This window comes from Gymnoscopelus microlampas (genome assembly GCF_963454915.1).
Source record: "Gymnoscopelus microlampas genome assembly, chromosome: 4".
In the NCBI taxonomy this organism is placed as follows: Eukaryota; Metazoa; Chordata; class Actinopteri; order Myctophiformes; family Myctophidae; genus Gymnoscopelus; species Gymnoscopelus microlampas.
The window spans coordinates 45,869,784-45,885,436 of NC_139941.1; the positions used below are offsets into that span (position 1 = coordinate 45,869,784).

The following is a 15,653-nucleotide window of genomic DNA, read 5'->3' on the forward strand; positions in this document are numbered from 1 at the left end:
AAGAGTAAAAAATAATGAAAATAGCCGATTTACAAGCTCACAACGCGATCTTCTATTTTCACAATATTTATCTGTGGCACCGAGTCAAACAAAAACACAATCCTACATTCCAAGTGCTTGGAAGGTAAGGGTGGGAGGTCGCCAGTTCAAATATGATAATTTTTGGGTTCACGGCCTGAAAGGGTTGAGAACCACTGACACTATAGTGTACAGTCAAACCCTGTTCTAGCTTGGCATTTGGCCATGCTGTAAACACACACAAAAAACTGAGTCTGAAATCATGACACTTCTCAAAGAAACACATAGTAAGTATTCACGCTGAGTCGCTGACACAGTTCTACAAACTTTAGAGGCCACTGAGAGTGGAAGACCAGCGGCGATTTAAAGTCATTATATACTGTATATAGTTTCCCTATATAATCCCTCTATGACTCATTCAGACCTTTTGCATCTATACTATACTCTAATTATGTGGGAGAAACATTTGTCTCTCTTCCTTTCCCCCTCTCTCTCAGTCTCCTCTGTTGTCTTGATCTTGGCACAGTTGGCTGCATGAGTCATGGAAATAGCAAGAGATGACCTTGAAGACCCGCTAATTGCATCTTCATCTCGAAACAGCGCACATTACCTACCATGTCTTCGTAACATTGTCTTGTTTCATGTTTCTTTTCTTTGGAAAGGACAGGATGTACTTTCTTTCCAAAATGACAGGGAGCTTTGCAGGTGTTTAGAATTCTAAACACCTGGCTCCTCTTTTGATTTAGGTGGGCCAAAAAGCAACTTTGGCAAACATACCCGTTATTAATTGTATTAGCTGCAGCTGTGAATACCCTGCTGTCAAGGTCTATTGATTGCAATATAACTTTTGCTCACAGGTGACAGTATTGACTTTTTCTCAGGTGTAGGCTACTCTATTCTCATTGAGAGCAATGAAGAAGTATGGGCAGTGACATCTTTACTGGAAAGAATTGTATGTTATATTTTTTGTTACATCTTTTAGGTACATTCTTGAGGACATATACATTTTTGGGGACATCACCAGTCGTCATCCAGTGCCCTTTGAAAGGACGTGATTAGTGTTAAGTCTGTGTCAGCTTGTGGGGGGATGGACAAGACAGTTACAATTACTGCAGTAAACTCCTACCTCAGGAGGTAGAATGGATATCCATGAGGCATAATATGCAGTTGTCCTTGGTTTGCTGTTGGAGTTGGATACACGCCCATAGTTTGCATAACTAACTGCAACTCGTGGGTAGCTTGCGCTAAAAAGAATTTCACCCACTCTTTTACACCTGTAAACCTGTGAATGTAATGTGACAATAAAGTGAAGCTGAAGTTCAGTAGGCAGAAAGGTTATTTTGTAAAATGTAGAGAAATTGCTGAATCAGGGCTAGCCAGTCTTTTGTTTATTTAAATTATACCCTCTTACCCAAATAATGTATATGGTAACCACTGATTCATGTATTTCCATCTGACTGTGCAGAAACAAATCCTCCACATCCATCCATTTACAGCATCCCTGTCCTTGTGTTTACATGTGCACCCCAGTCCAGAGGTTCAATGCTCTCGTCTTAATGAAGTAAACCCAAGGCCTCAATTCATTTTGACAGCTCATGAGAAACACTGGCTGTGGCTATGTTAACCTTTACAGGAAATATATGTCTCTGTTCATGTTTACTGGATAATACATACAAAATAATCTTTATCCTATGTCTTTATTGTAGCTAAATTGACCAAGCATATAAAACCATTACTGACATACCTGATTAGCTGATGGGTTGACTGCCAACGGGTACTACAGTCTTATTGTATTGTGTTTTTCAGTGGCTTGAAGCAAACAAAACTATTGCATTATGCCTATCATTTGGTCTTGGTACACAGGTGTGTGCTTAGTGATTGCTGATCTATTTTTTTCTGTGTGAACATTCATAATTGTATATTAAAGGCATCATGCTGATGGCATTTCAGTGATAGTTATTATAGTAAACAGAAACATTAATATTTCTTTACTATACAATACCCCTTTCTGCCTGTTTCAGCCTTTTCCAGTGTCCCTACAATTCCCATGATACATGGTGGGAGCAAGTGTTGATCTGTCGGGTCTATGCAGTCTATTGCAGTGATTACATCAACCCAGGGGCAGAGCTAGACTCTCGCTTCTGATTCCCGACTGTAAAATAGCTGATATGGTGTCATAAACACAAATTGTTATTCAGCTAAGCTAGCCGCAAGACGAGCTTGTTCTGAAGAGCACACATAAGAAAACATGTTGCCAGTTACAATACAATGTTTCAGCACCAAGGACAGTGCATGTGGATCTACGTCATCCATTGGAGAATATTTCAGCACCACTGAGTAGGTGTGCTTTTTCAGAACCATGGACAGTGGCATGGATTTAGCATTAAACTTTAATGCTAAATCCATGGCACTGTCCATGGTTCTGAAATGATTAAAGTCTCTTGTGGTTTAAGTATTTTTCTCCCCCTAAAAACATAACTAAAGGAGAATAGTCTTTCAGAATCTGAACAGAAACACCAAATGCACTGTGGCAAAAAAAAAAAAAAAACATTGCAAACCAATCACACTTTAATTGACCAGATACACGTGTCATGACGGGGATGGAGGAGTTCTTATTTTGTATCACTTAACTGTCCTGCATACTTCCCCATTGACCAATGGAAGTCTTTGAGTCGTGAGGCTCAGATTGGCATAGCACAGAGTTTCGTGCTCTGCACTGAACCTTGCTATGTCTTAAGACAAGATTTACTTGTAAAACACTAGATAGGCAGGGCACAAGAAACTACCAGGATTTTCACGGGGAAGCTTTGAAAAGACATTAACAAAAAAGGCATGATTTTTGGCGGAACAGTTCTGACCTGCTGAAGCAGCACAACTGCTGATAGGCTATTTCAGAAACATGGTCAGTGCAATGGATTTTACCAATTATTTTCTCAAACCTCAGTCAGATAAAGGATGAAAAAGAAAGGCAGACTTAAACTAGTGGGGCAGGCAACCAAGGATAGAAGGGAAATTAATACACCGTCTGACATTCAGTGAATTGATGTTAGATGCCCATGCAGCCATATAGCCTACACAGTCAAGCCACACATACAGAAATCAACCCACACATGACAACAAACGAGCAGACATGCTGGTTTGCAACACAAGCAGCAACAACTAACGATGCTATTTTTGTCTGGACTGCAACAATGAGGCCAGCCCCAACACATGCATGTCACATGTCTTTGATTGACTGTCATTGGCCTAACAGCGAACTTGACAATCGCAGAACAATCATCCCTCCACACTTATGGGATGTATAAATTACACCATTAGTTGTCTAGTCGGCCTACCAGTGCACTCCTTTGTTCACTGTCTATCAAAATGAAATAGAAATGCCAAAGAAAAATATAAAATGTTGATGCACGATGCAAACTTGAGTCATAATAACAAGTGCGTCCCCTGATTTCCTGCCTGATTTATTCTTTGTTGTGTGCCAGTGTCACACACTTAAAATAGCACATCTTCAAGCTAATAATGTGCTGCAGCATCTGGATCTGTTACTTCTGGTGCGCAACACCTGTGTGCAACTAAGTATAACTCGGCTTAAGCGTCTGTTTACTACTTCTTGGACATAATATATGGCATATTATGGGCCACATGACAATGTGAAAGCACACACAAAGCCACATAATGACTGAGTCCTGTGATTCATCTCAGGCAGACTAGCATAATTATTGCTTCTCCTCAGTGTCACTAATCTGAATACTACCCCTTTGACTGTTTTACACCAGGTGACTGAGAGTTGTGTGTGTTCCCCCATGCCAGTGTACCTTCTGTTTTGAGAATACTCAATCCAAACATGATGCAAACTTTAGAGGTAGGGGCAAATCATGCATGATCAATAGAAGGCGAGGAACCTGAAGGCAACTCACGTATAGCTTCAATCCAGGTGGAGCTTTATCAATAAATCAGAGGCAGATCCACTTCATGCAAGACTTTATAAATAAGTATTGACTTCTACTAGAAATTATTTCTCTCACACTCCTCACCCTCCCTGATTGTTGTCTCCAGGTTCTGAAGGGATGCAAGAGGTTGGCCATGTCAGTGTGCTCTGTGGGGCGTATTCCTGGAGGCTACATGACCAACCATGTGTACAGCTGGGTCGACCCCCTGGGTCGCAGCGTGTCGCCTCCCCCTGACATGCCCGACGGCACCAGACGCTTTCATAACATGGAGGAGAGGACGGTAAGGACGTTTCGTGTGTGTGTGTGTGTGTGTGTGTGTGTGTGTGTGTGTGTGTGTGTGTGTGTGTGTGTGTGTGTGTGTGTGTGTGTGTGTGTGTGTGTGTGTGTGTGTGTGTGTGAGAGAGTGTATCTGAGAGAAATTAAGTATGTGTGGTGGTGTGTGCCTGCTGGATAGAGATAAAGACACACACACAATTCAATTGAAGCTTTATAAGCATGAGAAAACGTATGTTTACATTGCCAAAGCAAGTGTCAAAATAACACACACACACACACACACACACACACACACACACACACACACACACACACACACACACACACACACACACACACACACACACAAAGGTTTTACAAAACCTTTATTTAACTTTTCTCTTCCCTTTCCTTCTCGTCTCCTTTACAGCCATTTGCTTTATCCTGCCATGATAATATTCTACAACATTGGCCTTCAACTGGCCAATAACATATGATACTGATTCTGAATGGTCATCTTGATAGCCAGATCAATGTTATAATTAAACTTGGGTCATATACTGAGAGTTAATGTACAAGGGTCCAAGTCTGAAAACGTTGACCAAATGCTAATTTAAAGTTCTCAAGTTTTAAAGATGTCATAGGTCTTACCCGAATTCTGTCATCATGGGTGATGAAAGTCTCTACAAAAAAGGCTGCCCTGTCCATGACCTCTCTTACAAGACATACAGTAGGATGGGGACAAAATTGATCAGTCCAACAGGGATTGATCCAAAGTTTGCCCTGGCTTTTCTTGGTAATTACATCAAAAGTGAGACAATGTTCCTGAGTCTATACTGTTCTCAACGGAATCGATAGCCAACTGAGGCTGAACCGCTGCTCTGCGTTGTTGAATCAAGGGTCAAGTGGCCGTCAGTATTTGACAACAATTTGTAAAGCAGCATGAATTAGTGGCGACTGCAAATCAATGTTTCTCTCTCACAGTGAGTCCAAATGTCCTGCCCTACAGTGGCTGTCTACATAGCCTGTTCACCTCCTCTGACCACTGAAGGGAAACTGCTGCATAAGCACCAATCAACTCTGTTGATGGGCAATGCATCCAAAAACTTCTTGGAGAGCAGATTTACGCCTTGTTATATAAACTGCTGAAATAACAGGGGTGTAAGAGTTTATTCTAGCGCAAATTGCTAACTGCTTCTATTTGCATTTGTTTGGTTGAAGCCGATCTAATTGAAGTGGGAAGAGTGATATGGCTCCCTGGCTATGGGCCTGAGATTTAGGTTTAGGTGTGGGCCAGGGAATGATTTGTTGGCTCCCACTATGAAGACCCAAGGCATGAATCTCCATCACTGGAGGTGCCAGTCGATCTCCGGGTATGCCAGCTCTCTGCTTTATGAAACCAACCTGTGTGAGTGTGATGGATATCCTTCATTAACCACTTGAACCCCAGCCAGCATCTATTCTGTGGGAAACATAAACCAAAAATAGCCGACCATTTCTGGCGAAGAGATTTGGTGTAGATGGAAAAAAAGCGGTCCAAGTTCAGTTGCAACTCAGGTCCGTTTTACTACAGTCTATAAGCACTCCTATAGACCTTGAAACCATAAGCGTAGCGTCCGTTGGGCCACTCGGGCCTGGGCCCAGTCAATGGAGCTCTTGCCCAGGCTAGCTGCTGAAAGACGGAGGCGAGAAAAATAATATGCTCCTCCGAGAACAATAGATACATTGTCTGCCCCATTCGCACCTTTTTACCAAGCTACAAAAGCTGCCGACTCGTGTATATCAATGGTCCATTGTGTGACCTGTTAAGTACTGTAGTCTGTAGGAGGCATAGGCTACTGTCAGATGTCCTGAAGCAGTCCAAAAGAGAATGGATAATGGTCCTCGGATTCATGAATTAAATTACAGAGGAATGCGTGCGTGCGTGCGTGCGTGCGTGCACGTCAAAATACAATTCTGTGTTTGAATCCAGGTGGTTACATAACCACTGATGATTGTACATTTCTGTGTTGACATCCCAGGTGAACCTGAACATGGATGATGGTCGTTCATTGGGTCTGATGATCAGAGGAGGAGCAGAGTATGGTCTTGGGATCTACATCACTGGGGTGGACCCTGGATCAGCTGCAGATGTTGGAGCACTCAAGGTAGCCTATACCTGCCTCTTTACCCACGCTCCCTTCTCCTGCACTATTCCTCCTACCTCCTGGCACTGTCTCTTTATTTCTTTACTCCTTTATCCCTCCTTCTCTTCCTTACCATTTCTCAATCCTACTCTCTGTCTCTCTAGCTATTTCTCCTCTTTCTTTCCCACATTCACTGTCACTGACCTCATTCCTCCCTCCATCCTTCTCACTCATTCTCTCTATCTCTTGCTCTGCCCTGTGTCTATTCTTCTCTCTCGCACCATTACTGTCTCCTGTAATTTCTCCATTCCGGGCTCCTTGTCTGCCTCCTTTCTCAGCATGAGATGAAAGTTGATTTTGTTTACCTGTTTTAATACAAATCTTCCCAAGGTAATTTGCAAGGATCTAATAGTTTCTGTGGCTTTATTTTGGGATATGTTATGAAAACATTTGACATTATCTTGAAATTATGCAAGGGAAATGTAATACCCATTATGGAGATAAGATTCTTCTCAGAAATCTGTCCTCTGACGTCTGAAAAACATCTCACTAACCCTTCTAATCAGATATACATACTGTATGTTGTTGTGTTATATTTAGCTAAATCTACTATTGGCCATTTAGTGTAAATAACACAGATGTCTTCACTAGCATGACAAACATACAAAACACTGCTTTTTAGCTACGCTAAAAAACTAGGTGATTTCAGGTCAACATTGTGCTTCATTAAGCAGGTCATTCTTGTTCTGTGTTATGTTCTGCTTGCCTGAGGGAAGAAGTAGAGAAGCCATGTATTCTACCCATAAACAATGTGACGGAGACCTGCTTTTATGATAATATCACATACAGTAGGCCTGCTCTGTCCTACTTGGGGATACACATTTCCTGTAATTTCCTGGCTCCACTTATTTTATTTTGTCATTTTTAATATTCTGGTCATAGATTAAACAAGCTGTGCCACTCTGGAAGAATACAAGAGCAATGAGTTATAAAAAGAAAATCGTGAAAGTCACTTTAAATCAAAGTGTCGTCCCTTGAAAGATTGAGCAGGCATTTGGGAGAGTTTCTGTGACAGAGATGAAGGGTGTCACAGAAACACCCTTCATCACAGTACTCTGTGTCTGTGTTGTGAGGGCCAGGGAGGATTGCTCAGTCACACTACTTGGAGACAGTCTTTACATGGATTTCTTTGAGAGTCATTTTAAATCCAGATATTAAAATCTCAAATATTATATTAATGCTATATTGATGACCTTTTCATCATGATTTGGACTGCAGAGTTCCTTGGAGAAATTCACCAACATTTGAACTCTATTGAACATTTACGTTTTACTCTTGAATCTAATCATACACACATTCGTTTTTTAGATATTCTGGTTGTCAAAGGAGGCAATACATTAAAATATACAGAACTATTCCTTAAACCTATTTATAGGAATATTGTACTCCAAGTAGATTATTTTTGTGATATAAACTGGAGCTGAAACTGTATCACTACACAGAAAAGTCCTGCACCTCCTATTAGGCAATTTCATCATGCTAGGAGGTTTTTGCACTCTTTATAACACACAAGCTGTGTGGACTTGGCCAATAGATTTTGTGACAGGGGCTACAAAAAAACAATGGATTGCTGTGGCCAATGATTGCTTCAGCACCACTACACAAGATGAATTTCTCAATCCCAAACCCCAAACAAAAATGTCCAAAACCCCCCTTTTGCATCACCAAGTACTTGCCCATGGGGTTTGAGTTACAAGGATAACCGGCAAGCCCTGGCATATAGTCAAATCTAACCCCTAATTGACAATTATCTCGAAGGGGGCGTGTGCCACTTGTACAGCAAGTCATACAAGATAGTAGAATTACAAACAGTACAGCATGTCTTGTTTGTTCGAATAAAACTGATTAATGTTTTATGTTCCCTTGATGAAAACATTTTCTTGTTGTTGTTGTTGTTTTTGTTTTTTTTACAATCTGGTTATCTATGGAAGTAAACAGATAGCTTGAAGTTGTCTTGAAATATTCCCAAACTCTACCCAATCCATCTGTGCAGCACCAAGACAGAAATAGAACTGACTGAAGAGCATATTTCTCATTAAGTACTTATGCAATCCAGTTACAGTTCATTAATTATTTGGGAAAGCCAAAGTCACTCACAGCCATAGCCATTAGAAAGGAAATAAATCTGGTTTAAATCCATCCAATTAGACTCGGGTTAATGTGTTTTCTTTTACCTGGCCCTGACATTGAAATACACGCGGCTGATTTAAGATCCGTTTAATTGAATTTGTTCATTTGTATTGTTGAAGCTTTGTCGCGTATGAAAAGAACAAATCCTCCTATATCCTTTTGTTACCGCACCTCATATTTAATCTCCTCTCCTCTCCTCTCCTCTCTCTCCTCGTGTTTCCACTCCAATCTTTCTCATTTTTTCTTCTTGTCTTTAACTCCGCTCCCCCTTCCCTTCATCTTCCCTCTTTTACTTTCACCCCATTGCTCGACTCCTCTGCTCTCCTCTACCCTCTGTTTTCTTCTCTCCTTTCCTCTTCCGTCATCCCCTTCTCCTTTTGACTCCCCTCCGCACACCCTCTGCTCTCCCCTCCACTCCCCATCCCTCCTCTTACTCTGAGCTGTCTGATATAATTTATGTTGCCTCTTATTGACATCTCATTCCAGTGAATGAGATCACAGGATTACCAGACCTGTCTCGCTATAGCGGGGGTCTTCAACAGGGGGCCTGGGACCCCTAGGGGTCCTCAGAGTTACTACAGGGGGGCCGTCAAATCTTTGTGTGATAGGAACTTGTTTTTTTACACTAAGCACTTGAACCCTAGCATCCCTATTCTGAGGGGAACATTAACCGAAAATAACAGATCTACAAGCTCACAACGCCTCGTGCTGCGAGGCGTTGTGAGCTTGTAGATCTGCTATTTTGAGCAAAGAGGTTTGGTGTAGAGGGGAAAAAGTCAAAGAGCAGACCAAGTACAGAGCCAAAGGTGAAGTTTACAAAGTATTGAGGGTTTAAGTGGTTAAATGTCTGAAAACACACATTTAACATGAATACAATATACAGTACTGTACTGTACTGTACTGTAGTGGGGGTCCCTGTTTTATCTCTTTCAGCTAGGTGTCCTTGGCCAAAAAACTATGAAGATCCCTGTTCTACAGTATAGTATACACAGGCCTCATTTACTCGTGTGCGGCCATGCATGCCGGTGCGTGCGTGCGTGCGTGCACGCGTGTCGGTGCGTGCATGTGTGTGCATGTGTGTCCGACATTCCATAACTGAATTGCCAGCCACTACCTGATATTTAATTAGTGCCATTCCCACTGTGGATCACGCAGAACCTGACTTCATGCCAGAAACAGCCCGAACCTTTATTTGTCACGTCCGACAAAATGACAAAATAGTTATTCCTTTCAATGGAAAGAGCACCAGAATGGAGGTTAAATGAGGTCTCTGCCTCTCAGCATGAGATGGCATTATTATTGTAGTCCACCTGTGTCCTTAGCCAGCCCCTTGTTTTCTCTTCCCATCTTCCCTCTGTGATCACCTGAAGGAGAAACAAGATAAACTATTGCTCGCATGGCTGAAAATAGCAGTTTGCCCTCTCTGTGAAAAGGACAAGCACATGGATGATTGCTACGACACCCAACCCATATGGGTTTTTATTTCGCCTTTCATCACAAGTGATCAATGAATCTAGACTTGTAAATCACAGACCTGATATTGGTTCTATTCACATCAGAAGGGGTTCCTATGTGCATCCCGTTACAGTACAGGTAGGTGTCAGTCTGCAGTGGTGTAAAAAGTAACTAAGTATGTACTCAAGTACTGTACTTAAGTACAATTTTGAGGTTTGTTTTACTTTCTTCTGTATTTACAATTTTCAATACTTTTACTTCTTCCCCACTACATCTAAAAGGAAAATATTGTACTTTTACTCCACTGCAATTATACGAAAGCTTTAGTTACTAGTTACTTTGTAGATTTGTATTGTTATTACAAGCTTGTAGATCATCTATTTTCAAAAGATTTTTCATACATTTTGAACTTGTGAAATGGGACATTCTTTTACCTTTGGTACTTTAAGTATATTTTGATGCTGATACTTTTGTACTTTTACCCAAGTATATTTTGAATACGGGACTTGTACTTCTAACAGAGTATATCTACATTGCAGTATTGATACTTTTATGTACGTAAGTAAAACATGTGATTACTTCTTCCCATCACTGCCAGTCTGTACTGTAGGTGAGAGAAGATGAACATGAATCATGTTATGTTGATGGTGTGGTGCGGGGTTGTTCCACGGAGAAGAAACCAGGCCAAGGGTGCTGTAAATCAAACGTTCTCACTTTACAGATTGGTGAGCTTATGGACTTTCACTCAGGCTGATTTTAGCCTACATAAATGTGCTAATCCCCCCTGGGAGAGCGGGGCCAGTAAGAGTGGTTCTCTTGTAGAGCAGGTATAGAGGAGTTGTAGCTTGAGGCAGAGTGACTTTTATGCTACATCAGCAAACATTTTTTAATTTACTGCATCAGGTTCTTTGTCTCAACATTAATTCATAGACACTCGTATGGAAATTGACCATAAAATAATACAGAATCTGTCTGTATTCAGAGATTGTGTTTGAAAGTTGAGGCTGAGCTATCAATTTCACCAATAGTTATATTTACTAGACCATACCCGGTGAAGGGCGCAGGCGAAAGTAGTTGCAAAGTTGGGGTTAATGCACGTCCTGTCGCGCGGTTTCTCCCCCGCGCGCGCCCCGTCGTGGCGCCCCCCTATTTTGGGGTACCAAAAGCGTGGGACAAAAAAATCCAAAAGTAAAAAAGAAAAAAATGCAACATTTCTTTTTTATTTTCCTGGGGGTCCCCGCGCACCCCTGTGGAACATGGCGGACCCCTTCGCCTGTTTTTTTAATATTATAGGAGGGTGTTGTGATGTATTTCATATAAATGTAATTTCAGTAATGCATTGAAGCTGGTATTGAGGCGGTACTAAAAGAGGCGGTACTAAAAGAGTATTTGTAGTAGTAGTATTTACTCATTTGAAGTACTCTTAAGTATTGTTACTCAATGTATTTTCTTGAAAGTGTTTTTAATTACTTTATTAGCTTTAAAGTTTTTTTTACAGATTTTTAAGTATTTTTACTGTTCTTATCAACTTTTAGGTATGTGTAGTGTATTCATCAATCTTTAAGTGTTTTTACTCTTTTTTTCAACTTTTCAGTACTTTTAAGTATTTGTACTCATGTTGAGTACTCTGAAGTATTTTTACCCAAGGTATTTGAGTATTCTCTCCGTCCCTCTCTCTCTCTCTCCCCATCTCCCTATTTTCACAACGCATCGCGAGGCGTTGTGAGCTTGTAGATCAGCTATTTTCACAACGCATGGCGACGCGTTGTGAGTTGATGATGCAACCTTTATTGTGAAGGAACGACTGGAAGAACGTTCATACAGGTTGTTGATAAGATGTTTAACGTAGCTGTTAGCCGTAGCATGCTAATTGCTAACGCTACCCAGTTGCAAATTTGGAGTTAATGCACGTCCTGTCGCGCGGTTTCTCCGCTGCGCACGTCCCCGCGCGTCTGATAGATTGCTTTATCATTTTACAAACACCTTAGGCTCAGATCACACATTGGAATAAGATAGACACAGACACAACGGAGATCTCCTTCTTTTTACTTGCGCAAGGAGCAATGTACAGCTTGACCTGAATCATTTCTGGAGTACAAATACTTTTACATTGGTTTATATAGCAACATGAGAAGGAGATACAGTTAAACAGGAGGCAGGGCTTAGGAAGTACTCAAAAGTATTAGACTACTGTGAGTACTCAGTACTTGAAGTTAGCAGGCAGAGCAGAGGATACAGAGACAGCAAGCTTCTGCTGGACTTAGAGATAAGGAAACTATGTAAACATCTGTAGCTGTAACGATAACAAACCACCTAATATGCAGTCTCTGGCTCCTGCACACATAAGGAGAAGAATATACATCATCTATTCAATTGAATGATTAATTAGTTGAACACATTAACAATATGAATAGAACTTATAAACCCACATTACATAGAACTGAGAATCGGCTCTGTCATTTCCCTCCTGTTGATCAAATTTATTAATCTTCACATTCTTCTTGTTTTCCGCTTTTTCAAAATGGACATCATAACAGGAATCACTTGCCTCTTTTGCTTTCAGTGGCCTTGGTACTTAAGCTATCCGCTTTTCGCACTTTGTCATACAGAGCATAGCACAAAGCTGTTATCAGGGCACATGATGAGACTATTAGAATGTCAATTGATCCTGATCAATAATGATATAAACGATTGTAGATAATGCTGAAAAAACCCACGGATAGGAAAAAGGACATTATCACTCTCAAAATGTGTGGCTTTCTTGTGAGCAGTGGTTGTAACACTTAATAACCTTCAACCGTTTGTATCATTAATTTGACCATTATGAACTGACAATTCATTTTCAAATATTAACAGAGCTTAAATGTCTGTGTCATTTTCATCATAAAGGCTTCGAAGGGAGAACACATTCCCGTCATCTTTTAAGTCTTGCCCAGTCTGGGATACCGCAGTATACGTTTGAACGAACGTGTCAGCAACCATGCGTTTCACTAAGGTCCTGATGCACGGGATCACACAGACCGATAACACGCGAAACAGCACCAAAGCACAGAGTACCATTGTTTCAAATTTGCACAGAGCTTGAATCCAACCCCCTCCCATTAACCAAGAAAAACCACCCCTTATCGTGATGTTACCATTCATAGCTTTCTGAAGGGCACGTAGATTGGACATCGCGTTATTGGCCTCCTTAGCATTAATGTCTGTTCAATTTTGTAGCAAATCGCACTTTCTGCGTTTGATGCAGCTAAGCTACAATCGCTAGACCCATTGAAAGGGTTCAAGAAGAGTGGAGAGAGTTGTAAGCACATTACTCATACCTGGTGTCTTTGATGGTTTTTTATTTACTATACAAACATTACAAACATAATCTAGTCTAAAACTTAGTTACCAGTTAGCAACGGTTAGCACTTTAGGCACCGGTAGTTAGTGGTTAGGTAATAAAACCTGAGAGAGAGAATAAGCACATAACACACAGAGTATTAAGGATATGACTTCACATCAGACGTACACATCACAAGTACAAAATTACAATGTTACTCACTATTGGTCTCTCACTCTCTTGTAGGATCTCGGTAAGTTACTTAAAACCCATATTTCAGGTAACCCACGGCACTGTTCCTTCTGAATCTAAAATCCTGTGCTCAGGCAGCCCATTATATCAACTTCACACATAAGGTCCGCCTTTAGGGCAGATCTTTAAGCAACAGGAAGTTCTGGTTACCCACAAGGCTTTGCGCTTGGTCCTGTCTCTTGTTACACATCACACAAGGGCCGGCTAGCTCTGGCCCTGCTCAGTCAACCAAAGGCTCTTATCTCACAACCTTCCCCCGCTTGGTATGCGAGGGGCCCTTTGAAGCAGCTACCTCACCAGGGGGTCTAATCTGGCCTGCTAGACTCAACTTAAAGGGACATGTATTCTCCCACAGGACAGATGACAAAGTACATTACTATATCATTAATAATAATCCACAATTATCTTTCATAATCATAGATTATTTCCACACCTGCCACCTGTGTGTCTGATCTAGGATCCAGGACACACACAAAACATTCCTCGTGAGCTTTTTGGCTCTTTAGATAACGGCTCGGTAAAACAATTATTTAGTATGGCTCTCTGTAAACTGCTTTGATCCCATACTCATACAGGTTACATTTTCAACACACATTGTCTCTCAGTGGCTCCAAACCCATATTTTGAAACAATTAACAGTTCAACTTAATGTTCTCAATTTGTTTGAAATACTTTTTGGACATTGTGGCTAATATTTGATCTCAAATTGACTTTACTTCATAGTAAATCAAGACCAATTTAATTTAGCAACAATTCTTTTCCACTAGTTTATCCCTGAGATTTTTCCTAAATCCCAGGACAACTTAACTTTAATTGTAGTTATTATCTACATTTAAGCATGAACCCTCCAGGGCCCATTTGTTTGACACCCACGTGCCTTGTCTTTTCTTCTCTCTTCCCACTAAGTCAATGTCCTATTTTAGGGCTCTCCGCCCTGGCGTAGTGGTGTGCTTCCCCTCCATCTTGAGTGGGCTGGTGTCGACGTCCGTAGATCTGTTAGCACTGTGAGCTAGCGACACTAAGAGTAGCTCTCAGGACTGTTAGCTTTCTAAACCCCCTTATTGGTACGCTAATCAAACTTTTAACGGTAGCCTAGCTACATAACCTGTGGTTAGCTTCTAGCTTCTCCCTCAGCTCCTTATTCTTAGCACGCAGCGTTTCACAATCTACAGTCTCTTTGTCCTCCACGGTCTTCGCAGAACTGTGGGGCTTTGTTCATAGCAACCTGATAGCGAGTCTCTTCCCGGTGGTTCCTCGGGCCCGTACGGTATTACTGCCTCGGTCCTAGCGTCGTGTAGGCCGCCGGCTCCGTGTATCTCCCTTCGCCTCCGTGGACAGATGACTTCCTTCAGTTTGTGTTAGTTGAGGCCCTTTGTCCCCTTTGTTCACACAACTAGCACTGGTTCATTAAGCCAGCGTTAGTTCTGTGAGCCTATTTAAACCTGTCCCATACCAGGCCTTATAATTATTTTATTATTACAACTCACGTCTCATCTTAAAGAGACCGTGCGTCTTCATTCCTATGGCTATAGGAGTTTGTTATTCTTTATATAACATGCATAACATCCGCTTCCAAGGCCTCTCTCTTTCCTAGAATTACAGAAGCTACCACGGGGCCTTTTCTCAAGGTTCATCCGCTTCTATGGCCAAATACTTTCTTAGAGTTTACCAAGGCTACCACGGGTTTATAAATTACTCTGTAACATTTAATCTCTGTTTAATGACTATGTAACCAATACACACAACTAGTTGTCCCTCTCAGACACACTAGTGGTTGATTACTATGTAACACTTAAACTTTGTTAATGACTTTGTAATTATACTTATACCTAGTTGTCCCTCTCAGACAAACTAGTACTGTGTTATACCTCTGTATACACAAAGGCCTTATTAAAGGCCCCTTAAACTTAGTAGAAAAGTCCCCTCCGGAGACTACTAAAGTTTAATAACTTGTAATTAAACTTAAAACTGATAGATGTCTCTTATATAAGAGACCCTAAAGTTTAATAACTGCATAATTCAATGCTTAAAACTCAAACATGCCTCCTCCGGAGGCATCAGTAGTTTTATTACTGTTCAATTTTG

At 41.1% G+C, this 15,653-nt stretch overlaps 1 protein-coding gene across 1 annotated transcript in view; it reads left to right on the forward strand.

The window, feature by feature from the left end:
- Positions 1-15,653, forward strand: part of whrnb (whirlin b) — a gene marked incomplete at both ends in the record, with an annotated part of 71,534 nt that overhangs the window by 26,009 nt on the left and 29,872 nt on the right. Inside the window, 2 exons of the mRNA XM_084055518.1 lie at positions 4,075-4,248; positions 6,245-6,370. Coding sequence (XP_083911644.1) covers positions 4,075-4,248; positions 6,245-6,370 — 300 coding nt within the window. The remainder of the gene's footprint in view (positions 1-4,074; positions 4,249-6,244; positions 6,371-15,653) is intronic.